The 25,598-nt window shown below is 35.1% G+C and overlaps 1 protein-coding gene across 1 annotated transcript; it reads right to left on the bottom strand.

The window, feature by feature from the left end:
• Positions 1-240: 240 nt before the first annotated feature.
• On the bottom strand, positions 241-25,468 carry LOC129254371 (corrinoid adenosyltransferase MMAB-like). Its single transcript, XM_064115497.1, has 9 exons — positions 25,125-25,468; positions 23,327-23,394; positions 18,460-18,553; positions 18,076-18,136; positions 16,460-16,532; positions 15,337-15,434; positions 10,958-11,022; positions 5,470-5,529; positions 241-3,930 (listed from the first exon to the last, which is right to left on the bottom strand). The coding sequence occupies exons 1-9, from the start codon at positions 25,379-25,381 to the stop codon at positions 3,831-3,833; spliced, it is 876 nt and encodes a 291-aa protein (XP_063971567.1). The 5' UTR covers positions 25,382-25,468; the 3' UTR covers positions 241-3,830.
• Positions 25,469-25,598: the final 130 nt, after the last annotated feature.

The following is a 25,598-nucleotide window of genomic DNA, read 5'->3' on the forward strand; positions in this document are numbered from 1 at the left end:
AGACTTAATGATAGTAGACCATGTTGTGAGTGGATGCACTGATGGTAGACCAAATGATAGTAGACGAGTTGGCAATTGGATGAATTGGCATTAGACGAATTGGAAATAAACCGGGAAAACCACTCAAGGGGAAACCAAACATGTGATCTACATAGACCGGTGGTATTTTTACACAGGTTATGACAAAAATGGAATATACGTTTCTTACTGGTAAAATAAAATGTCAATAACAGCAAAATATCAATGATATAATACCATTAATATATTTAATCAACAAGGTATGATCAATTTTATAGTTTACACATAAAAGAGCAGAAAGAACGATGCCAAGGCTCACCTTCATAAACATTTATTATCAATTCACATCAATCACAGATTTGATAGTGATTTCTTTGAGACTGCAACTCAAACTTGAAGTAATTCCGGGGGGGGGGGGGGGGGGGCCAGGCACTTCCATTGATGAGTGGATACCATACGTGACCAAAAAACAGGTAAAAAGGATCTTTTTTTTCAAGATAGGGCATGTTACACATGTAATGTAATAAGGGTGTCTCAAAACACTAAAATAATAAAAAAGGGTATATATTTCGCTAGGAAAACTACTTGTTTATGGTCCAATTTGTGATGGAATAAAAAAGATTAAAATACCTTTTTGCCCCAACACTGCGCGTTCAGGGTCCAATTTGAGCAAGGTGTGTACGGTGGTACTAAACCCAATGAAAGTAATGATCCATGATCACGTCCGTAACATAACCCCTACTTGTTTAGGGGGTCAAATCAAGGAATACTTGTCAAGGGTACCGTTTTGTTTCCAAATTCCAATACTTGTTAAGGGTATGGTTTCATACACCAATACTTGTTAAGGGGGGGGTGCATTTACAGAACATGGAAAATGCTTATTTAGGGTGCTTTTTGAAACCTCATGGTCACGCATAGTATCCACTTATCAATGGAAGTGCCCCCCCCCCCCCCCCGGAGTAAATCTTAAGTTGATTTTAGATAAATTGTTTGTAAAACAGGTTCATAGACCAAAGTGTCTCTGTGTTTATTTACAAACATTAAATATGGTCCACATTCACAAGAGGCAAAAAACAGGAAGGGGTACAATTAAGATGCAACGATGCAGATCCATAGTGTAATGCAGCGCATAAACTGAGAAAGTACAATGAAAAAAATGTGCAATTTCTTTCAAATGGTGCATGAAATCTGCACAGTCCATGGATTTGATGGATTGATCCAATCAGTCGCAACTATGGAAAGCCAGCACAGTCAACATCTAAAATGCATGTTTGTTTTAAAAAAATTAGATGTGAATGTACATCCATCAATTCATTGATTTCTTGACAATTGACAAATGGTGTGTTCTCCTGAGTTTACAAAGGACATTTTGCAAATTTCCTGTAGAAAAAAATTATGACACTGATGGATTTCCATCGTTACGATTGATTGGATCAATCATAACTCTTTGTAAGACGGGGCCCTGGTATAAAGCTCTTTTGGGAATTCAAACATATTGTGATATTATAGTTATATATCAATTTACAATGCACATATCATTGAAGAAAGTGTAGAAGATCTTATCATATTGAAACCCTTGATCAAGTCTCACAGCCTATAAACATAGGAAAAAACAAAACACCTGTAAAATCTTCTCTTTACATAATGAGAGCTGTGATTGTATGCCTATACAGTGCGTCCCACAAAAAAAGGAAACCCATTTTCAGAGATAGATTTCACAATTATTAAATATGTTTTTACATGTACTATAAATTTGATACTCCTGGCAAGAGTGGAATCTCATCTCTCATGTGAAACCAACAGCTTAGCAAGTGGGTCATGCATGTCAGATTACAAACAATAAATATTGAGGCATATCAGAAACAATTTTTTGCAGAAACTGATGTGTGAATCTGATTCCACTCTCATGTCAGGGATCAGTGAGAGACACTTAACAAAGAATACAAAAGAAATGCTAATTGCTAATCGTCGAATATGCACAGTTGTCGTATCACGAACCAATCTTGTCCCAATTTTTCTGCACAACCTGGTTTTGACATTAAAATTTCCAACTCGTCTTGCTCATTAATGCGTGAAGTATTTGTCTTAAATTGGTTATCAAAATAAAGAGGAATAATTGAATTACATGATTATTCAAATGAAATATCAAAATTTATTTGCCTCTGAAGTAAAAAGACATGGGAATCCTGGTTTCCCTTTTTCTGGGATGCACTGTATATTTCATGGTTGTAATGTTCAATTTGTTAAAAGTAAATCAAAAGATAGATGGACCTAATTGTGGGGCCAGTACACCTCAATCAGAGTGTTTTCGCAAGTGTTTAACTCTCCAATTGTTTATCAGATCAGAATGTTATGGTGCCACTAGCATGCTACCCATGAACGATGTGTTTGCAATGGACAGACCAGTTGGGGATAATGGTGGCGCAAAAAAAAAAGCAGCACTGGGCCCTGAGATTCACAAATACTGGTTTATGTTGCCCAATTTCTATAACAAATTTACTATCAGGCAATCATATTGAATGATTTCAGTACTTTAAACTGCTATTATAATTTTGATGTTATAACAAGCTCTATGAAACAGGTCCCTGAACTATTTTGTAGAAGGTAGCAGAAAGATTTTAATGGTGAGCCCTTATTTATTTTGGCATAGTTATATGCTCCTACTCAGTTAAACAAGTTTGTCTATTAAAGGAAAATTGCATTGATTCAAACCACATGGAATATTATATCTCCAAGCAAAAATAAATGCATATACACCATATATTGCACAATATTCTATAGAATTTGTACTTTTCTTCTCTTTATGACCTGATTCATACAGGAGCCTAACTATGCTTCTATATGTAGATAGTGATATAATTCATGACAAGGAGATAAAATGAATCAAGAAGATGAGATAAGGTCTTGCATGTCAACCTAGTCAGGACGAGAAGATGAGAGGACAAGAATACAAGATCCTAGATCTCATCAGGTAAGATTTTTCAGGATGAAAAGACAAGGAGACATGATCTGGCATCTTGTTAGGTTGATCTTTTTGTTTGGATGGGCATATAAAGTAACAAAATCCGAGATCTTGCTTATGACTTTGTCACAGCGATAATACAATATGACAAGGGGATAAATCTTAACAAGTTGACTTTGTCAGAATGAAAAGACAAGGAGACAAAGTGAAGAGTCTTGTTACTGATATAATTGATCCTTTTTTTGCTGGGAAGACAATAATACAAGATCCTGAATCACATGAAGTCAAATTTCGCAGGAAGAGAAGACAAGAAAATAAGATGGACAATCTTAAAGTCGACTTGTTAAATTTGGAACATGAGGAGACAAAAATAAGATATTATGGAAATTGTCATGTTGATTTTTTTCAGGATGGTAAGACAAGGAGACAAGATCCAGGAGCTTGTCAAGTTAATTTGATAAATGTAAAAGTGAGAGGACACAGACAAGATCTTGTTTATTGCCAGGATGAATGTTTTTAAGAAGGTGAGGCAAGGAGACAAGATCCACGATCTTTTTAAGTTAACTTGTCAAATGTGATAGGCGAGAATAAACAAAAAAATCTTGTTTATTGTCATGCTTATGTTTCAAGGTGGTAATACAAGGAGACAAGATCATGGACCTTTTTAAAGTCATCTTTCCTGGGAAAAGATTAGAAGATATCATGGAGCTTGCTTTCTCATCTTCTCATCCTCATCATACAATTCATAATAGTTCATAAATATATAAAGTTGAGGAGAAAAGAAGAATGCAGTGACAGGGAGGGACATTGAACATAAAACTGTATGAATAAAAGACTCATTCTCCTTGTCTCACTTCTTGTCTTTTGGCTTGACTCGTCTGTAGATGGTTTCTTTCTTCCCTTCTTCCTGGGCAACGTATCTAGCAGCTGTAAACAAGTAGTCACTTAACCTAAGGTTGAGAGAGAGAGAGAGAGAGAGAGCATGATTAAGCAATGAACAATATACACTCAGCAGGCAAGAACTAGAAAGAAAGACAAGCAGAAAGGAAGACATACCCAGAGAGAGAGAAAAGAATTGATGGTCAGACATGACAATTAAGAGCAATCAAGAGATAGAAGGAGAAAAACAAGGAGACAGATAGCAATAAACAATAATGCAATTAAAATCAATCAATCAATTAGGAGAGAGATACAGCAATTAAGAAATCTCAAGTGAAAGCATAACAAAACAATTCAGAGATTAGAAAGAAAATGCAAACATTGCACTCAAATGCATTCTACACTGATATGTTAAATATTAGTAAAAAAAATCTTGATCAAACTTGCAATTTACAAACTGCATAATTGATATTCTTGTTAAACCTGCAAAAATCTAGTCAAAATAAAATTATTTAGGTCATACTGAAAAGGCAGAGCTCTAATAGACAAGTGATCAGGTATTCACCAAGACAGCTAGAATTTCCCAATAGAGATGCACCATACTCTTGTTCAGAATTATTCTAGCAGGCATGGTCTCTGTGTCTCGCACGCTGCTGTGCTGGGCGACCAATGCAATTTACCTGATGGGTGTTCTCAAGCATGTGGTATAGGCCCTGTTGATTCTTTATAGGCTTTTTAGATACTGAAAAATGGAGCCCAAACCTAATACCACAAAATATCATTGATAAATACAGGACAACCAAAATGAATCCACACATACCCCAATCCGTTTTCTTAGTATGGAGTACCACCTCTCCAGAGTTGGGCTTCTTTAGTTTCAATGTCTCTGGATGGAGATCGCCATTTTTCACGGGGTTGGGTCAAAATTGTGACGTCAGTGACGAACTACATCTCTAATACGTTTGCCTATTAAAGATTCCATTTTACCGTTAAGAAATCAAATATACACATAAAACTCTTTGAAATATTGTTCCAAATGTGTTTGATGTTATATCATACTTTCAAAATATGATTAGATTAATTTTACACCCATATTTACATTTTCGAAATTGGCTAATTAGCTATAATTGGCCAATTTCGAAAATGTAAATAAGGTGTAAAATCAATCTTTAAAATTCAATAAATCATATTTTGAAAATATAATATATCAAAAACATTTGGAACAATATTTCTAAGAGTTTACTGTGTATATTTGATTTTTAATGGTAAAATAGAATCTATAAGGGGCAAATGTATTAGAGATGTAGTTCATCGCTGATGTCAAAATTTTGAATTAACCTCGCAAAAATGGCGATCTCCATCAGACTTTGAACTGAATGTCCTGTATTTTTCAATGACATTATATGGTATTCGAATTTGGGTTTCATTTTCCTTTAATGATTTCCATTTCATCCAAACATTCGGGTATTCTTTATTCAACAATAGGAAGAGATAACATTATACCTTTCATTTTGTCAGAAACTAAATTTCATCTTTCTTAAAAGTTGATTCATCCCTTTAGTTCAAAATCCAAAATACTGAAAACTGAGATACAGTTGTACCATACATACCTGTTGATGAATCTACCAACTGCAAGATCAATTTCATCACTTGTACAAAGTGGTGCAATGCTTTGGAAATGAAAAAAAAGAGAGAAAATAATGACAAAATAGAAATAATGATAAGTAAAAGAAACATAATGATAATGAAATTGATGTTTATCACTTGAAATATGACTCAAATGTTCCGAACTTCCGACCGTCACCTGAATGCTAAAGTTTTGTTAGGAATCTGCTCCACTGAATGTTACGATGGCATAATACTATTGCTATAAAACTACCATCATCATGCAAAGAGCCTCTCTTCAGATATGGTAAATACCCACTAAACTAATAGTCACTATTCCAGTTTTCACTATATGTATGTAACAAGAGTGTTGCTAAGGCGAGCACACAATACGCCCACGTGTAATGTGAAAAATGGAGTTATTGATCAAGCAAGAATAGTGGAATTTGGCAACTTCACCTTTGACATTTTGACCTCAAAATCAATAGGCTTCCTGGGATCCATGCACCAAATTAAATGAGCCAAGGTTAAGTCAAACTGAAGTTATCGCGTTTACACCAAAAAGTTAACGGACGGACAGACAGACGGATGGACGGACACCGAGCGTGATACCACAATACGTCCCATGCATCTAGGACGGGCGTAAAAAAACAACTAAGTTGTGGATGATATATTTTAGTGGAAATGTATTTTGTGTTTTTACTTAATTTTGGTCAGGATCCCAATCCTTCTGTTGTTAACCAACATGTCATGCATTGAATAGGCCAACAATTTCAGTACATAATCCGTATATAGCTTTCTGATATGCAACAACTAAATTTTGTAGGGACCCTTTTTGAAGCAAGCCTTTAATATTATCAAGAGGGTGCTAACTGCTAAATACCCTCAAATATGAAATTCATGTATTAAAAAAGGTCACTTTTGTAAGATGCGAATGTTCCTGGGATAGTACTCCAATATGAATTATCAAACCTTTATCAAAATTTATGACAGGCATTAACATCATGGTGTTAAGAGCATTTTTTGGCCACATCCAAATTATATCCAAATTACTTTCAGACAGAATCATTTCCCTTCCAGACCTAGATTTCAAAAGGGAGTGCCTCCTTATTCTGTAGCACATGCACGAGAGGGGGGGGGGGGGGGGGAGGGAAGCGGGATACATTCATCGCTGTACTACAGGCAGGGTTCCCAGCTTTTCAAGAAAACAAAATTCCCTGATTTTCCCCTGATGAAGTTTAAATATTCCCTGATAATTATTTAAACCCATTCCCAGTTTTGCATGTTTTTCAAGTTGTTGCAGTGAATTACATGTATTTTCATACAACTAATTAGTACCACAATAACCAGTCATTCAATGGATGTTGTTTTGATATTCAACAAAATACAACAGAGTCTGACTGACTTCCATGCTTTCGACTTTTGGGCCGATCAAAATTTTGATTTTCCCTCATTTAAGGCATTTTCCCCTGATTTGAGGTATTTAAAAAAAATCAAATTCCATGATTTTTCCCTGACTGGTAAAAAGTAATATAATTTTCCCTGATTTCCCTGATGGGCTGGGAACCCTGACAGGCTATGCAGTATCTTGATAAACTTAAATCTCCTACTATACCTTCCCTCCTCCCATTTCCCTCCATACACTATGAAATCAACTTTTTGGAATCCTTTCTTCAAAAGTGTTCTTCCTCGCTCATGTGTGAACGGAGAATCGTCTTGAGTTATACCAGGTGAAACGGGAGATTCTTACAATCATATGTACTTGTGATTAAGTTAGAATGATAAGTCATCAATAATTCTTGGATTTATGTTTTTGTGGGATGCACTGTATAAGCATGATAATTCACTAGATTATTTTCTGGGACCCGTAAATCTCTAAATACCAACATGGAGTATGGATTACATGGTAATAAAACTGTGGCTAAATTTAGAAAAGTTTCCCATTCAGATCAGTCTACCACAGGTTCCTTGATGCTTTATGACGACAGATATGAGACATGCGCAGATAGAGAAAAGACTTCTTAAAAACAGCCTCAATTCAAACTGTTCTTTTGAATATTTCTTCATAATCTCTTCATATAGCAAATATTGCATGGTCTTTCTTTGTATTTTGATCGATGCTGAAGTATTAAGGGAAGGGGTAATCAATGAGATTTCAGCAAAAATAGAAATCACATTGAGGGCTGTTTCACAGGGAATTAAGTTTGACCTACAATCATGCTTATATATATACCCTGTGCATATGATAATTAATTCTAATTTTAATAATAAATGCTTACAGGCCACTGGTACACTTTGAAGCCTGGCTTATCAGGACAGATTTAGTGATTGCATATAAAAAAGAAAATTAAGGAAATCAAATTTTAATTTTTCAAAGTAATTCTTTTTGTTTGATGTGCTTAATATGGCCTGATGCCTGCCAATCCAAGCAAGTAATTGTCATATAACTGGGAAATATTTCATGTAATTATAAATATGAAGCACTAAAATAATTGTGTGGATGTGTCAGCTTAGTTATGATAAGTGCTGTAATATTCATTTTAATTTTTAAAGGATTTTGTTTATTTCAAGCATTTCCAAAGAACTTCTGTTTTAAAGTAGTAAATTCAAACACACTTGATTGAATAATTTCCTCTCACTGTTTTATATCTTAACTTTATTTCCCAGTCAGTTTTATGCATCTAAGTAAGTTTCTAGATCTTTAATTTTCATGATCATCTACTTCATAAAAATATTTTTCATTTGGTTACATTCGGTGGCTGCTCGGGTCAAGGGGGTCTGACTAAAGGTCAATGAACTTGCCTCAGATGCAATTCTTCCTTTGAGGGGGCCCATAAATCAGTTAGTGTTATACACAATAGAGATAGATGATCTACTGAAGGATCATCTCCAATTACATTCAGTTCAAATTTCGGGGACTTCTGACAAGAAAATTGAGGATGATTATAAATAGGAATATTGAGAGAGAAAAAAAAGATCAATTGAAAATCTACAACAAAACAAATGGGGAAAAGCCTCAAGATATATTTTATGTATGGAATGGATGCATACTACATGTAAGCAATCTTTCTGAAAAAATAAAGAATAATAAAATATTGCAATCTCAGTTAATTAATCAACTGAATTAATGTAATTCAGCTTAGGAGAAGGTGGGGGACAAGACAACCCTCAACCATATAATAGTAAAATATTCCTTTAAAAAAATGATTTCAGGTGGTTCTCTTTGTCGTTTGGCTATTTTTGTTAAAAGATTTAGAGTTTTAAGAGATATTTTATAGGTAAACTGTATGATCACAAAAATAATCAGTTACAGGCAAATGATTTACAATGCCATTGTTGACGAAGTTTATTCATAAATTACAAACAGCTATTACTTGATAACAACAAATTCTTTATTTGTTTTTGTTGCTGAATATTACAGGTACTAACGGCAGGGAATGCCACTTACAATTCCCTTTCTACAGGTATTTTTCTTTGAAAGTAATATCCATGCTGTAAGACATACTGACAAGGGTGTCCAAAACATTCCATTTGTCAACTTATACTATCACTTAACAGCTTCTAACTAAAGAATTTATGGACTTAGGAATCTCAACAATATAAATTTGATCTTTATTCGCTCCACATGATGACATTTTGATGACTGTCACTGGCCTCATAATGTCTTCTAGTATTCCACCTGATAACTTTTGACATCTGACCTTTGACCCCTAGTTGGGTGGCAACAGTGGCATGATGGGTAATTCAAATGGTCAATGTTTTATAAGTTACAACTGTATTTACCTATCAACAAATCAACAACCAATTTCAATAAAGTTACATACTTTTTGAGATAATGGCGATAGAGCACATAAATCCATGGCAGATGTACTCATAAAATCAATGATATACTAAGGGAAGAGAGTAAAGAATGAAATGACCTACTTTTTATTATTTTGAACCACATTATAAATGGTATTTCTCCAAATTCCTCTTTTTTTCATTTTCAGGAAATGCAAAAAATGTGACCACTACTAAACCAACATTCTGATCTTGGATTTAGCTTTCTTTGGATAAGCTTCCATGTACATTAGATAAATAAAATGATATCAATTAGTAATGACATGGCACGATAACTTTTGACATCTGAACTTTGACCCCTAGTTGGGTGGCAACAGTGGCATGATGGGTAATTCAAATGGTCAATGTTTTATAAGTTACAACTGTATTCACCTATCAGCAACCGATTTCAATAATATCACATACTTCTTAAGATAATGGCGATAGAGCACATAAATCCATGGCAGATGTACTCATAAAATCAATGATATACTGAGGGAAGAGAGTAAAGAATGAAATGACCTACTTTTATTTATTTTGAACCACATTATGAATGGTATTTCTCCAAATTCCTCTTTTTTCATTTTCAGGAAATGCAAAAAAATATGATCTATACTAAACCAACATTCTGATCTTGGATTTAGCTTTCTTTGGATAAGCTTACATGTACATTAGAGAAATAAAATGATATCACTTAGTAATGACATGACAAAAAGATAAAGGGGGTGCAAAAGGTTTCTCAATACAAACCGAAGGAAAGGATGAGCAAAGAATAAATGAAGGAAGATATGAATGTAAAAGAATGACACACACAAAACTGCCGAATGCAAATGAACAGTTAGGAATGAATACATTCAAATGAAAAAATCAAATTTTAATATAGGAGTGAATAATACAGAATCAATGAATGAAAACAAAAACCTCAGTTAACTAGATATCCATCATAAAAACACGCATTATATAAGATAATATATAAAAAATAAAATCTTATAAAATTCATATATGAAGATCAAGAAGAGAAAAGAACAGCAAAACTAAAAGAATTGCAAAAAATATCCAAAAATGGTGAATACCCTCATAAATGAACCACAAAAAAATAGTGAACAATGTAGTATTATTAGCAAAAAAGCTGAAATATTACAGCAATACATAAATGTAACTTTTAAGATGCTAGCACCTTGATATTTGACTGCAAAGATGTCATATTTGATATATTAGCACCTCAATAAACGTATGTCCATATATATTTAGCTATTTTGAACTATTTTTCTGTACCAGTAATTAAATAAGGTAGCCAATATATTCATACATGGAGAGTGTTACTATAATAATAATAATAATATACAGTTCTTGTATAGTGCATATCACAATTATGAATAATGTCTCTATGCGCTTCCAAAGGACTTGGATACTATTACCCCAGCTGTGGCTTGGCAGCCGTAATTACCAAGATTACAGCGCACACGCATATCAAGGAATAATTCCTGCCAGGTACCCATTCACCTCACCTGGGTTGAGTGCAGCACAATGTGGATAAATTTCTTGCCGAAGGAAATTACGCCATGGCTGGGATTCGAACCCACGACCCTCTGTTTCAAAGTCCGGATACTATTAATCCACTGCGCCATAACGCTCCACAACTATGTAATGATTTATCTGGATATCAACACTCACCTTCTCTCTGCCCTTCGACATACTGATCTCGCGACATGGAGAGCGCTGCTAGCCTTCCCTCCCGACTGATGAAACAAAGAAACAAAGAAAAAAAAAAAACACATTGGATGACATGTTCCTTTTATTACTCAGGAGTGTGTGTCCTGGTAACTGTCAATTATCAATTATACATACCCCTAGAGTCAAACCTCACATAAAACGACTTGCATGGCATGTATTATGATTTTTGCACTAAGTATGGCAAATATACTTACTGCATTGAATTTTTGTATTCTTGAATAATTATCCTTTGCAATCAATAAGAATAAAATCAATGAGTAAAGAAAATAATTGATAAGGCGAATGACAAACAATCTTGTCAGAAGGGGCAAAAGTATTCAAACAACTAAAAAAGGGTCAAAGATCAGTCATTCTACAGTGCGTCCCAAAAAAAACTATACACTTTTGAAATGGCTGCCAAATAAAAAGTATATCACTTTGGGGGGAAAGACTTACATACATGGAAGCCTATAAAGTCAACTTTAAAATGACACCAAAAAGTTGGAAAACTTTTCATGCTTGAGCGAGCACTGCCCACTAAAACAAAGGGTATGGAAATTAGGGTGGGCAGGAATTAGCCTTCCAATTTCTTTCAGTTTTTGAGATGCGAGTCCCTTGGAACTTGCAAAGTTGAGGATGTTTTGATAAATCAATGATCAAGCATTATCAATTTAGGTTTTTAGAGCAAATTGTAAGAATTATTAAATTGAAATTTAATGTATGAGTGAACATGAAATACAATTTTTCACTTTTTAAGTGGATCTCAGCAATGTGTTCATGGAAGTCAGAATATGGATAGGACTTAGGTGGGGGAAGTAGGTTGACGGGATATGGGTCAACAGAACACTTAACCCCCCCCCCCCCCTCTCTCTCTCTACCCCTTTCACCCCTCCTGAGAGACTAGCCTTTGCTAGGGTGAGCAGGAATTAGCCTTAATTCCATTTTTTTTTTAGGTGAGTCCTTTGGAACTTGCAAAGTTAAGGGTGTTATGCTAAATTACTGATAAATGGAGATCCGTTTTGGTTTCTTAAGCAAATTTCACGAGTTACTAAATTGAAATGTAATGCATGAGTAAACAGGAATTGTAATTTTAGTGTAGCATTTTTCGTTTATTATGTGGATCTTAGCAAGTGTGCTTGTGAGAGTCAGAGTAATGTGATGGTACCTGTTACATGCAAGGGGATGAGATAGGGTAAGACTGGGTTAAAGGGGCATTCTTCTTTGTGTTCTCTTACAAATTACATGTCATGTACTCACCCCGCCCTCCACCCCTTTCTTTCTCTTGGTTGGTATTTAAAACTTAAAATGCCAAGTGACTGATGGTTGATGGGTCTTTCTTTTCCATTGAATGATTTATTAAGAACTTGACTAATTATGATAATTTATGAAATCATTTATTGAAAAAGCTGAATGTTTGATTGATAATGTATTGAAAAAGGTGAATATTTGATTGATGACATTGATTGAGTTTATTTACTAACAGATTGTTGATTGAATGATTGATAGATAAAAGTTGATGATCTAATTTTCAGAATTTATTATCAAATTGACAGTCCGCTTTGCACTTAATGCGTACATGTAATAGCAATCAGTCTCAATCTCAACAGGAGGGGGGAGGGACGGACCTGTAGGAGGGAGGCTAAACGTTCTGTTGACCCTTTTCCCATCAGCTTACTTCACACACTGAAGTCATTTCTTACTCCTATTCTCCTGACTCCAATGAACACACTGCTGAGACCCACATTGTAAGTTAAAATGCTTCACTAAAGATTGCAATTCATGCTTACTCATGCATGGAATTTCAATTTGATAATTCATGAAATTTGCTCTAACAATTTAAATTGATAATGAATGACCATCAATTCATCAGAACACTCTCAAGTTTGCAAGTTCCAAGAGACTCGCCTCTCAAAAACTGAAAGAAACCGAAAGGCTAATTCCTGCCCACCCTAATTTTCATACCCTTTGTTTAAGCGGGTAGTGCTCACTCAAGCATGAATAGTTTTCCAACATTTTGGTGTAATTTGAAAGATGACTTTATCGGCTTTCCATATGTATAAGTCTTTCCCCCCAAAGTGATATACTTTTTATTTGGCAGCCATTTCAAAAGTGTATAGTTTTTTTTGGGACGCACTGTACAAGAGCACTTTTCCTGAACATAAAGTTGTCATTACATGAGGGCAACAGGGATTTCGCCCTCATGACAGCCCAAATTACCCCTTAAATTCCCCAAAAGGCATGCTATGGGGCAACCATTCTATGTAGTCGCCCCAAGATCTGTCACAGAATATTCAAGATTACGTAGAAAATCAATATTCGAACTATGGCAGAATAATAATATTTGCATTTGTTGCATAATTGCTTGCTGCCCCCAAAAGTAGCCCTTTAAATGAAAGAATCAGCCCCCAAAATTCGGCAATCGTCTCAAAGTGGAAAAAAAGATAGCCCCTAAAAATAAAAATTATTTCCTACCCTGACTCTGCCCGACCTGCCCCTCCCCTTATAGGTATGGAAGTGGGTACATGCAAACTCATGGTTAACACAATGTGGTATTCTCTGTAAATATTATGATCAAAATCCATGACAAGTAAATGATTCCAATTTGTTGCCTTATTTCCCTCACAGTATATTAAACACAAAATTCCTGTTTGATACTAGAGCCAGTGAACAGCCCCAATTCACAAGAAAAGAGTTATGGATCAAGTGTTTGCTTTTTATCAGTTGGCATGCAACATACTCTCAGGTCAGAGGTTTCCCATCTAGTACATAAATGTTTATGATGATGAACACCAGGCTACACTGATGGCTGGGGGTGGTGGATATTCAGAGGGTTGAGTGTGCCCCTTTTTGGCAACAAGTTCAGGGTTCCCAGCTTTTTAAGAAAAAAGAAAACAAACTTCCCTGATTTTCCCCTGATGAAATTTAAAAATTCCCTGATAATTATTTAAACCCATTCCCAGTTTCGCATGTTTTCTAAGTTGTTGCAGTGAATTACATGTATGTTCAGTATAAAAACAGTCATGTAAAACGAATTAGTACCACCATAACCAGTCATTCAATGGATGTTGTTTTTGGGGTCGATCAAAATTACCTGATTTTTCCCTATTTTGAGGCATTTCCCCTGATTTGAGGTATTTTTCATCAAATTCCAGGCTGATTTTTCCCTGACTGGAAAAAAGGTAAATAAATTTTCCCTGATTTCCCTGATGGGCTGGGAACCCTGAAGTTACAAATTTTTGCACCCCTTGATTGAGGGAAGGGGGACACAAAATACAGTAGGTCCTTTTCTGAGTGATGGGCCATTTCTGTGATTTTTAAATGTGAAAACTTGATCTGTTTGGAAGTGCGGGCCATCTACAAAATTCTCCAAAACTTTCTGGCCCGTATTCTGAAGTCGGGTTTAACTTAAACTCAGGTTTAAAGTTGTGGTTTAAGTATGGAAAGCCAATTGTTACATAAATCACTAACAGTAGAGATATCATATTTCAGCTCATTTGGCTCGCAAATCATTCATAATTGTCTAGGAAGTATAAATAGATGATTGTCTTCACCATCGATGAATTAGGAAACAGCACAGTAAACATAAGAAACATACAACTTAATAAAAATTTTGACACTTTTGGCTTCCCATAATTTTAGCACAGAGTTAGACCATGGTCTAAGTTGAACCCGACTTCAGAATACGGGCCTCTTTGTCTCCCATTTCTTTAAATCCTGGATCCACCTATGACATCAGTGTTGACATAACTCATCCTGGTGAATACATTCCTATTCAAGTACCATGACGTGCCACTTATGATAATGACTACACTCTATCAAGGCCATGTTCACATGGCAGTGAGGAATAGCTTCAGTTGATATTCCACTTATGATGACCACACTCTACGGCCATGTTCACACGGCAGTGAGAAACAGCTTTAGTTAAGCAAAATCATATAGTGGGATGTAGCTTTCATTTCCACATCAGGACTGCAAATTATCAACCATAGGTCTACTAGGTGAGTAAAAAGATACCTGACACCTCCAAAATGATGATTTTAATACTGGATTGCCAAGTAACTGAAATAATCAGGCAAATGAATCAGAATTCACTACCTACAGCATAAATTAAATACATTTATTCATATTTAATATCAGATCAGACTGTGATATCCATTTCAAAAGTTTAGAAGCATTACAGCACAATCTTTTTGGAAAAATGTCTAAATGAATGGGTTTTCAAAATACAGATTGCATATGCAAACAATGTTGATCACATACAAATGTAATCACTAAATATTGCGCTTTCTTCATGGAAGTGAATATGGAAAAATATCAAATTTTTCCCCCTATATTCTCACCGGAAGGATGAAGTTTCTCAGTGGAGGCAGAGACGTCGTCATTTCATCTATCCAAGTTTCCAACATCTCTACAGTATCATTGTTGAACTCCGTCATCGCTGGAACAAATAAATCACAACAGAGTGAGCTACTGATATAGTGCGAACTGAACAAGAGAAAAAGAACATAGATCATAAAATGTCCAAACCCAATATATGAAAACTCTGCCTTCCCCTACCTACCCTCTTTCTTGAAGAAAGATTGTTTATTTATTTACAGGGGTGGATTTAGGATTTAATAGGAGGGGAGGGGCACTTATGGAGAAAAGAAATGAAAAAAAAATGATCATGACTCCTGGTGAGCATTTTCCTTTAAAAAAAGTCCTTAAAGGGGGGTGGGGTAATGTACAGTGCCCTCTCTGCCCTTAACCCCCCCCCCCTGGATCCATGCCTGCTTAATGGTGTATATATCCTACCCACATCACGTAGCTGAACTTGAGATACCTAGCAGTATTCATTTCTTAAATGCACTGAACAACTGACAGGGCAGCTCGAGCTAAAATTGGAGTAATAATAATGATTATTGATTGTACATTTTGGATTACTTGTCATGACCACAACTCTTTCAACCTTCCTACATGTATGGACAATTATTATTGTAAAGATGGTTTACATTGACTTGGTCTACGAGCAGTAGGCCTACTTCTCAGATAGTCTAATACCACACAGACTAAATCTGTTTGGTCTACTATCACTTTGGTCTAATTGCCATTCAGTCTACACTACATTTGGCCTAATACCCACTTTAGTCTAATTCTCATTTAGTCATTTGCCCAGCTGGTCTAATTTTCACCTTGTCTACATATTACTTTTTTTTACTTTGTAAAATGAAAATTTGGTTCATGAACAGTTCATCTAGAAATATTGATGAAGCGGTGTTGGACCAAGCAGATATCAGATGAGATGGGTATGGCCTAACTGGAAAATAGACAAAATAGTGAATGGGCTAAATGACGATGAGATTATGATTAGTAGACGAACTGTGTGTAGAAAAAAAAAATTAGACTACATGTATGAGGGATTGGATGAAATGGAAAGTAGATGAAGCAAGTGTTGACCGACTGGCAATTTACCAAAGCACTTACCCAGCTGATTCTTGGAAGCTAAACTCTTAGGAGTGGCAATGTTGGAACCTGCATCTTGAAGAATGCATTGAATCTGAAACGATGAAAGCAGCATCGGTATAAAGGCCACCGCACACCTTATGACCCGACTAGTTTACGACTGGTCTGTGACTGAGTGAAAGGAGATGAATCGCAAGGCAGTCATAAGCCTTGACACCCCACACCTTGCGATCCGATTACTCTGCTGTCTGTGGCGCTTTTGGCTTTTTGCCATAGCAAAAAATGACGCTTATTACTGCGTATGCGCGTTGCATATCATGCACGCGTCGCGACTCTGCTGTCTGATTGGCTGGTAGTTGGAGTGAGCTTGCGATGCAGTTGTAAGGATTCAACATGTCAAATCCTTACAATTTTCCTTGCGACTTGTCTCTGACCGGTCTGCGACTCTCAAGCTGACAAGAGTTGTGACGTCACATTTCCCCTCACTCAGTTGCACACCAATCGTAGACCAGTCGGGTCGTAAGGTGTGCTGTGGCCTTAAGATGCATGACGGTATGAGCATGTGTTGAGGAGGGATGATGGGCATGATTTAAAAGGGGCTTCTGAGTTTGAGGAGAAAGGGATGACCAAAGAAGAAGTGGAAGAAGCAAGTGCAGAAGAACAATAGGAGGGTTGGGTCAAGGATGGAGGATGAACTGAATTGCATAAGGTTAAGGGAAGGGTAAAGGTTGTTGCAATGAGTGTGAGGTGAATCTGACCATTTCTGTTCACAGGGACAAGTTTTTTTTCTTCAAACTTTGGACAACTGACTGACTGACTGAGTGTTGTTGTAAAGAGGGGAAAAGGTGGCAGTGCTAAAAAAAAATTGCTTGGATGAATGAAACACCTTTATTTTGCTAAAATGCTCAATTCTAAATTGACACATAAATATCATGAGATGGCGCTAGACTAAAAAGGTATAAACAAGAAAGGGTTCCGGGTTTCTTTTAGAAGTAGGCTTCCATTGGTTTGGAATAGAAGAAGACCCATTTTTTTTTTACAAAAGGAGTGATTAAGGATTATTGTTGTGATAATTGGTGATGTTAGGTGTAGTGGTGATTGGGGTGGTGGGGCGGGGAGGAGGGGGAGTGGATTTAAATATGATTCAAATGGAGGTATGCTCATGGGCTGTCCAAGCCAATACTTCTTTACAAGTGTTAGTTGGTAGAAAAACCATTTTAGCTTTCCACTTAAACCAAAATTAATAAAGCAAAACATAGGTGATGGTAATCATTGTAAAATTACTGTAAATATGAACTTTATGTACAGTAATGTATGTTCAAGCAAAAAATAAATATAAAAAGCAAAAGTTAATGGCTTCTAAATTGATGAGATAAAACTTGAATGCAACCTCATTTTCCTTATACTGAAGAGTAGTTGGACAATATGTGAGAGTATACTTTAACTCCAAATCACAATCACTTTGATCTATAAAAGGAAATTACTCAAAATTTGAATCTTCATTTCAAATTTTGCTTGAAAACATGCACTAAATATTAATTTGTATCCATTTGCATATTTTGTAAAGCACTTACCGATCAATTACTATCAATATAAGCATTATATAAGCTAATATATATATATATTTTATTAATTACCTCCTCTAGCTGTAGATTTGTGGCTTCTAAATTTGCTGCCAGCACAAACTCTCTTGCAAGCCTGTGAGCGAGAAAAACAAGACAAAAATACTAGAAATTGAGAAAAATAGCAAAAAGGAAAGAAAAACATAAATCTATGGCAGTATAACAAGAATTGTTGTACATTCATCAATGCACACATGTGTTCTGCTGCAAAAGAGGGGGTGAAATAACTGGTGAAAATGGGCAGCCAGGCAAGTAATAGAGAGGGGGGATGAGGGGTTACATTCAGAAAGAGAGAAAAAAGGAAGAATTTAAAGTAAACTGGTAAAAGGCAGAGCAAGAAACCAATTGTACGGTACAGAGTAAAAGTGCAAGTATTTCTATTTGTTATCAATTCCTTACCCTATCTGTGAGGAAAGTTCATCTGTGGCCCCAAGAGCTTCAAAGACTTGATCATTCTTCGGCCTCCTGTCCCCAGCTATCGTGACAGATGTACCTAACACAAACCAAAATGAAATCGAGAGTAACTGATCAATGAATTCCTCTTTCCTACAATATCACTTTGCAGCATAAGTACAGGACTGAACCACTCCTATCAAGTTCTAAATAAACAATATTTGTTTTTATTCTGGCTAAGAAGGTGCATCTTAACCAGTTTTCCACAAACCAGTCTTCTGTCTCCTGTCCCTCTTATTTATTCATCTTCATCCTGAATGTGTGAGGAGCATTCATCTGTCATAGGCCACAAGAGCCTCAAAGCAATAGTCATTATTAAAATTCATAAGTCATTAAAACTGTGACCTGCCCAAGCACTTGAGTTATTATTAATACTCAAGGGAATTACCTTATTCTTATGCACTACCATTGACAATCATCACTTCACACTTAAACAAAATAAATGCCTCTAAAAGAAAATCATTTCATCTTTTTGCACTTTTCTCCTTTTCTTGTGAAGAAATGGTTTATGGAATATGATATGAATCAAAATGACATAAGAAGATTTTAAGGAAACCATAAAAAAAAACTAGATTTTAATTCGTCATGCAGACGAATTAGGTGGTCTGTCATGATTCTTCATTCATTGTCGGCTAATGTTCTATAAAATGAATCCTGGGAATAAATCATTCAGATATGATTGATAATCTTGATCATAGATATCAGAGGAATAAATTTTGACAATTGCTAAATTTGATTATAAATGTAGTGATGATTATAATGATGGTGGTGATAATGCAATATGTTAAATACGAAATAAAGTTAGGAGCACGTAAAATGCGTTAAAAACTCAAAAATCTCCAGACGATTTTACTGAAATTGGCTTTCCAAAATTGCGCAATGAAAGGCGCTTTAATTTTCACAGCAGCTAATTTTTAATCGACAGTTTGATGTTTTTTATGCAAAATCTTTGTAAAAATTCTTTGTACTTTGAGCATTTTTTTGAAAGATTTCATCCACTGACATTTCACAATGTCAGTGGGTATTAATTTCACAGAAGACTTGAAAATTTATAGGTGATACTTTTTGAAAACTAAAATATCTTGAATATTTTTGTTCAAATTTTCTGCTACATTTCAATAGATTTTAATGAGAAGTTTCACAATGCTATAATTTCACAGCATTCACATCAAAACTCATCAGTGATGTATTAGATAAAAGAACCGAGTAGATTTTTTTTTCTAAATGTTTGTCAAATTTCTGCAAATTTCTAAACATTTCAAATAACATTTTCCGTCAAGAATTTTCAATATCTTTTTATTCATTGTGTATGATTTTGACATTTACTTGAAAATTCTTTCTTGATGATTTTTACTGAAAAAAGTCAGGTAAAAGATTCAAATACTGGCGATTTTCCCGCAAAATTTCGGGAACATGTGTAATTAACTAAATTGCACAAATTTTTTCATTTCACAGAAGGTACCTGGAAATTTGTTATACGTTATATTTAGTAAAAATGAACAAACAGAAAAAAAATCCAGGAATTTCCGCAAAATGTCCGGAATAAAAATTTTCAACCCAATAGCGTTTAAATATTGCAGCGTTTACTACAAAAATACATAAATGATGTTTTACAATGTTAAAATTGCCCCTTAAAAAGTTCCGGCAAAATTACAAAATATCTCCTACATAAGTAACCGCAAAGCAGGTGGGCTTAAAATTTTCAGGAAGACCGTACAATTGATTAATGAAGCATTTTCTTTACAAAATTCTCAAAAATTAGGTCCAGAAAAAAATAGCAAAAACTTAAACAAGTCATAACACGCTGATGCTGTGGTCAAAAGTGAAAATTAGTCACATGTTATTTGTAGAGAATTGTCTTCACTACATCATATCAAAATTTTAGAGGAAATTGACCACTAATAACGAAGATACAGCCAAATATAAATAAATACTAAATAAATAAAAACTTGATGAATTGCCGAAAAAATGTTTTTTTACTTCGAATGGAATTTTGATGTCATCACAAAATCTCCAAATGAGATATTGATTATATCCAAGAGTGAGGAAAAATTGGGGGTTCCCGTTCGTTCTGAAGATTTACAGTGAATTTTTAATAGACATGTTTTTGCCCATATATGGCCTATAGTAAGAGCTCGCGCGCACACGTGCTGCAAACTTTAACGGGTGTTAATTTCGTTATTAATGGTCGTAGAAGGTTGATCAAGGTATCAAATTGCTCAGAATTATATTATCAATGCAATGATATAAAAAACGGCGTTTCTGCGTTGCGTTGAAGGCGTTACGCGCGGAAACGCGCGCGCATACGTGTGCGCGCGCAAATTTTTGAAATGCTTAAAATGACCTTTGATTGCACATCATGAAGATATGATTGATAATGTGATTTCACAAAATGGCGCCTGGATGACGTCACGATGACCTGATGACCTTGAAAATGTTGATTTAACTTGAAATCATAGGGCTTGATGACTGACAGAAATTTGAAGGAAATTGACCATGTCGATTTCGAGTGAACGTGTGTACAAAAAAGTGTACGGAAGAAATAAAAATTCTGGCGAAATCAATAGGTGATCTGTCGTTGACAGACCACCTAATAAAGAAGAAAGAATTGAGCTAGAATATTTCCCATAGACTTTACACGTAAGGAAAATACGAGAATATCCAATCCAATTTTGCAAGTGAAATACGGGCATGATCCCGGCATCTGATCGAAAAAATAGGTGACCTTTTCGAAAGCTTAGAATCTCAGCTACAACATACTAAAAGCTCAGGAAAAACTGACAAGAAGAAATGGAGATATGGCTCACGAAATAGAGGAATGTCGAATCTAGTTTTGAGAAAAAGTCATGTCCCATAGAGATTACACGCAAAATGAGGAAAAATGACATGTCTTTATTATTTGCAATTTTTGAGGATGATCCGTTTATTAAAATGAAAATTAAAGGCAATAATTCAGTAAGAGTAAGACTTAAGCTACAACATATCGAAAAATGGGCGAAAATTGACCAATATTCAGGGAGTTAGAGCCTAATTTGCATAATTGTTATGACGTCATAACAAGGAAAATTGATATTTTAACTTCCGACGGCATTTTGATGATGTCATGATCAAATTGAGGGACAATGGTGACATGAAATCAAATCTACAACTCATACTCTATCGATATATGAAAAAAAATTGGGGGTCAACGGACTATTTAAAGAACTACAGTGTATTTTTAATAGGCATGTTTTTGCCCATATATGGCCTATAGTAAGAGCTCGCGCGCACACGTGCTGCAAACTTTAACGGGTGTTAATTTCGTTATTAATGGTCGTAGAAGGTTGATCAAGGTATCAAATTGCTCAGAATTATATTATCAATGCAATGATATAAAAAAACGGCGTTTCTGCGTTGCGTTGAAGGCGTTACGCGCGGAAACGCGCGCGCATACGTGTGCGCGCGCAAATTTTTGAAATGCTTAAAATGACCTGAAACGTACTTTACTTTGGTCAAAAAGTGATTTTGAGCAATTGAAAATTTTGACGCGCGCGTACGCGCGCGTCGTGACCTCCAGGTGACCTTAGATGACATGACCTGTTGACCCGTGACCTGAAGTTAATGTGATATGAATATGAATGACCTTTGATTGCACATCATGAAGATATGATTGATAATGTGATTTCACAAAATGGCGCCTGGATGACGTCACGATGTCCTGATGACCTTGAAAATGTTGATTTAACTTGAAATCATAGGGCTTGATGACTGACAGAAATTTGAAGGAAATTGACCATGTCGATTTCGAGTGAACGTGTGTACAAAAAAGTGTACGGAAGAAATAAAAATTCTGGCGAAATCAATAGGTGATCTGTCGTTGACAGACCACCTAAAAATACTGCATCCTGTTGTATAGATACATAACATACATTTATTTTTTGTTTATCTATCTATCCATTTATTTATTTGTTTGTTTATTTATTTGTTTGTTTGTTTATTTATTTATTCATATCCATCCATCCATCCATCCACCCACCCCCCCATCCATCCACCCAGCCATCCACACACCCACCCATCCATCCATCCATCACCACCCACCCACCCACCTACACATCCATCCATCCACCCACCCATCCTTCCATCCATCCATCAATCCACCCACCCATCCATTCGTCCATTCATCCATTCAGTCATCCTTCCTCCTGTCCTTTTTCATTTATTTATTCATTTTATCATGACATGTCATCATTTAAAATGAAAAAAAAAAATCAAAGTCAATAGATAAAGGAAAATGAAACTGGGAACAAATCAAAGCGGTGTTTGAGAAAAGATGAACAAATAATAAGTTATGAGCATTTAACAATTTTGAACGTTGAGACCACCAATGATGTCGACATCATCCCATTGGCAATGCGACCAACATGTGTGATGTCAGACTTTTACAACTCCCCAATTACTTACTAAATAAGTTACATCTATAATTGTCACTTTTATCAAGTCTATCCATAGATCAAGTGTCTTTTGTCATGGAAAGATATACAACAGAAATTTTTATAAAATATATCATGGACCAAAAGTTTTTACTATCATTAGAATGACCAAAAATATATGTTTTTTTAATATATTTTCAGTGTACAAAGGGGAGAGTTGTACTTCTGTGACATCATTATTCTTGAATGCATTACCAATGAGAGCATCTCCATAATAACAAATTTGTATTGATTTGTTTGATTTTTCTGTTTTCATACTTGTAAGCAAACTTGTTACAAGGTTTTCAATCTCCTTCAATGCTTTTCTTTTCTGAAGACTATATACAATATGTACGGGTACTCACCCTTATCACCAGTTCTTGTATAGATTTTAGGTAGTTTACTCTCTGGCCTTTTATCAGTTGATGATCCACTATCACAAGAAAGAAAATATATTGAGAAGAAGCTGTGAGGATTTGATGGATTGTGTTGGGCAAGGAAAATGGGGAAAAGTCTTCAAATCGATCTTTTTAGCTGAAGGGTATTTGCTCTTAAATCAACCATTTAGGCCCACTTTCATCCATTAACTCTTTCTGACTTTTTAGCTGCAGGTAATTTTACAAGAAGTTTTTTAAAGCAGTGGTGCTCGCTCAAGTGGAAATTTTTGTTGATTTTCAGTGTCATTTGCTTCAAGAGACCAATAATCAATATACCGTGTGAGTAAAAAAAAACTTGACACCTCACAAATCCCCAATTTAAGGGGAAAAAATTCATGAACACCTAATCATTATAGGCCTATATGGCTGGAAACTGGAAAGAGTATCTTCTCTCAAATAATTTGATACCATATTTATGTTGTATGTGTTAACGCTTGGATCTATTCTTTGCAGTGATGTAAATTTTGACTTGTGCCAAAGTAAGGCATGACTGCAATGAATGAATCCAGGTGCCAAGCCCATTGATGTCATAATCCTAAATAAGTAAACATATTTTTCAATGAAATTAACTTGAGGATTTATAGTTTTGTATTCATCAAAAAATTATAATGTAAATTACTGAAAAGGTGTTTTGAAATGCATTTTAATGGAATCCTTTTAGGAATATGACATCTAAATTCATTCATTGCAGTCATGCCTTAATTTGGCGCAAATCAAGATTTACATCAAGTGCTGCAAAAAGTGCAAAGGAAACATCCTGGTCATCAAAGTGTCAACACATACCATATTAATATATCAGATTATTTGAGAGAATATACTCTTTCAGGCCATATGAAAGAATCATGTGTTCATGACATACATGTATTTTTTCCTTAAATTGTGTATTTGTGAGGTGTCAAGTTTTTTTAATTTCAATCACATGGTAGAAATGTTGATAAAAAAATCAGGATATTACAAATTCAAATGTCTATAGGATTTTTTCAACATGCTCTTTTCTATTTCTGGTGTTAATCAAACATTTATTTTGTAACAAGAAAGAAAAAAATAGGCCTAGATTTAAATCAATACATTAAATATACAATTCAATTATTTATCAGTGACCCCCCCCCCCACACACACAAAAAAAAAAAAAAAAACTGAAACAGTTCATGATTCCCAGCTCAGAGAGCAAAACTTGGCTGCCTGGGCCTGGGAGTGAGAATGCAAACTTAATGATCACCATTGTTCAAGTTTTACTCTCTGTCTCTGATAATCAATTTAAACTGTATAGATCAAACAATTATTTTTAGTCAAATGCGACACGAGAATTACTCAAATAGGGATAGAGGTCTAATGTAATGCCTTAACATGCTTAATCATAGTTAATGCCAATACAACAAAAAGTAAAATGCATTTCTAACAATTATAGAAATATTATCATTTGTGCTTTAGGTTAATATATTACCAACTGAGGAATTGTTTTGTTTTAACGTATTTAATCAAAAACAATTTCAAACCATATTCCATATCAATTAACATGACTCGTACTCATGAGGACAAAAAAAGTGATGCATGATTCATTGATTGATTATCATGTTAGTACTTAGGCTTAGCTTTTCATACTTTTTTTTAGGCATTTAACTTAAACTAGATCTAGACATCTATTAACTGCATATGTTATTCGTTGAGACAGAAAAAGTTGCGGCAAATGACTTTTCCAAGGGCAAGGCCAAGCCCAAATTCCCACCTGTTGCAAGTGGCCGTAGAACACAAAAATCTATGCAGCTGGAGCGGTTGATTTTGAGCTGGGCTTCGATAATTATTACGCCGACAGTTCAGGCGGAGACAGCTCTCATCACTCCGATAAAAGAAGCCACGAACAAAATCTGTCGCGTTCCTCCTTGGTAACAGATAAATACTTCGACTTTGAACACTCAATGATGTGATATGAAATGTTTTCAAAGTTCTCATGAAGGCAGTCATAATTCTGGCGCTTGGATTCATTTTTTTTTAAAATAAAAATACCAGATTCACCTGCACACGTTTCTTAACACATGGGACTGTGTCAATAATTCTGAATTGGAGCGCTTCTTTTTTTTTCAATCAATAATATGTATTCCATATTATGAAAGTATTAGATAAAATTATGTGATATAATATATTTGATTTTTAAATAAATATTTCAGTTAAAATATATCTATAATAATTTTTAGAATATCAT

Source organism: Lytechinus pictus, chromosome 2 (genome assembly GCF_037042905.1).
Source record: "Lytechinus pictus isolate F3 Inbred chromosome 2, Lp3.0, whole genome shotgun sequence".
Classification (NCBI taxonomy): domain Eukaryota; kingdom Metazoa; phylum Echinodermata; class Echinoidea; order Temnopleuroida; family Toxopneustidae; genus Lytechinus; species Lytechinus pictus.